Source organism: Magallana gigas, chromosome 10 (assembly GCF_963853765.1).
Source record: "Magallana gigas chromosome 10, xbMagGiga1.1, whole genome shotgun sequence".
NCBI lineage: Eukaryota > Metazoa > Mollusca > Bivalvia > Ostreida > Ostreidae > Magallana > Magallana gigas.
In genome coordinates, this window is record NC_088862.1 from 11,092,261 (window position 1) to 11,094,406 (window position 2,146).

Here is a 2,146-nt window from a genome sequence, read left to right on the forward strand (position 1 = left end):
CAATCTATAAAACAAATCCTTGAACCGACTGTTATGTCAGTTACATTAACTATCCTATTAATTATCATAATAAATTGATCAGGTTTTATGGACAACTAAAGCCTCTATCTTTTCAAAACTATTCAATTGGACGTAAACAAAAGAATAAATATCGATTTTATAAAGTCAGTTTGACCTGCCCTATGATTTTTTGACTCTATAGAATGTCCATTTAATGACAAAATTCATTATAAAGTGGGGTTATGACGAGAGGACAGTAAAAATGATGCTGTTAGCTTGTATGACTGCGCTGATAATTTTAATAATCATGCCAACATCCTTGGGTCATGAAAATGAAACAATGGATACAGAAACTGTTCTGCAAAATACATTATTTCACGCCTACAACAGGTACAGAAAACCAGTCAAGATATATGACAGAAGAGTGCAAGTGGGTCTCGATCTCCATATTCTCTCTCTACCAAAGTTGGATATTCGCTCACAAACTTTACATACTGCGATTTGGTTAAAAGTTAGTTGGACCGATGAATATCTTAGATGGAATTCGGATGATTTTTCAGGTATCAATTTTCTACGACTGCCTGCGAACAAAGTGTGGATTCCAGCCGTCTGTAATATGCACGAAATCTCTGGCAGAAGATGTCTGACCTACAGCTCTGTAGGAAATACAAACAGCGAGGTCGAAATCGAGAGCAATGGTCATGTTTCTCTCTCCGAAGCGATGGAAAGCATTATCTTGTGTACGTTTAATGTGAAGAATTTCCCCTTTGACACTCAGATATGTACTTTTACGTTTTTTGCCTCAACTGAACGATCCCATTCCTTAAAAATAATGCTTAACCAGTCTAGTTTTGATTCACGTTATTTCATTGGAAATGAGGAGTGGGATCTAATATCTACAAATGTTCAAAACAACGCATGGAAGCTGGAGATGAATATTGTGTTAAGGAGGAGACCCTTGTTTCTCACGTTAACTTTAGTGTTTCCAATCATCACATTGTCTTTTATGAATGTGTTTTGCTACGTGTTGCCAATAGAGTCGGGAGAAAAAATGGGAATGTCAGTGGCTTTGTTTTTAACATTTGCTGTTTTTGGCAGTATTCTAAGCGATGCAATGCCAAAAGATTCGGAAAACATTTCGATATTCATTGTGTACGTGTTTGTTCAAATTTTTCTTAGCGGACTGAGTGTTGTGTTAGAAACGATAGTTCTACGTATCTACCATGCCGAATTAGGCCCATTGTCCCGATTATTTCAACTTAAAGAAAATAAAAATGCAGTATCTCCTTCAGTTAACCACATTGAGAAAAAATCTAAGAATTTGGAAAATGAATGTAACTTGGATTTAAAATTAGATGAACAAAGTCAAACTAACCTGGACGAGAAACGGAAGACGAAGGCAAAGGAGTTCGACAAAAACTTTCTAATATTCCATTTCCTCACAAACATCATCACTTTCCTCATATGTACTTTAATAATCATGAGTTAGTACTGTTATCCTTTTGACTCTTTATCTAATCACGTTAACATTGATCAATTATCTTTCTTTTTTTTTTATTTTTAATTGCAGTATCTGGTTAAAAAAAATATTCATTTTTTTATTTTTGAAATTCTGACTGCAAACTGCTGTACTTATTAAAATTTAAATTTTTGGACAAGCTTATTTTAATTATATTCCTTAAAAATTACTATTTCTATGATGAAACCGAAAACAAGTGAAAAGTACAGAATAGCTGGCTATATTTAAGGCAGAAAACAACAGATTGAAAATTGAAAAGTGTTACTCAATGTATTTAATCGCGTAGAAAAATTAGTGTGCTAGTAGATCAAAATGTAAGTGAGTAAATATTTGGAATATATTGTTGATATATTATTATAACTATAAACGAAGTTATCATGATTACAACAATACTGGATATTGCAAATGTTCATAATTCAATGCATAACAAACAATTTTTTATTACTTTAAATTGGATCTTTGCCGAATTACATATTTATGACACTTGATCATGATAAAATTGAATCCTTACGTTAAATATGGTGTATCTTATTAATATTAATGTTAAGAGTTTAAGAGTCGTTTCGATATTTATTAGGAACATTACATCATTGTACAGTGAACACAAATACATTCAAAATTGTGTCA

The 2,146-nt window shown here is 32.4% G+C and overlaps 1 protein-coding gene across 1 annotated transcript; it reads left to right on the plus strand.

Annotated features, from left to right (window-relative positions):
* The first annotated feature begins 242 nt into the window (after window positions 1–242).
* LOC136272059 (neuronal acetylcholine receptor subunit beta-3-like) lies at window positions 243–1,569 on the plus strand. Its single transcript, XM_066072854.1, has one exon. The coding sequence runs from the start codon at window positions 263–265 to the stop codon at window positions 1,487–1,489; it is 1,227 nt and encodes a 408-aa protein (XP_065928926.1). The 5' UTR covers window positions 243–262; the 3' UTR covers window positions 1,490–1,569.
* Window positions 1,570–2,146: the final 577 nt, after the last annotated feature.

Coding starts and splice junctions, on each gene's coding strand:
- LOC136272059 (XM_066072854.1), top strand. CDS start 263: ATGATGCTGTTAGCTTGTATGACTGCGCTGATAATTTTAATAATCATG.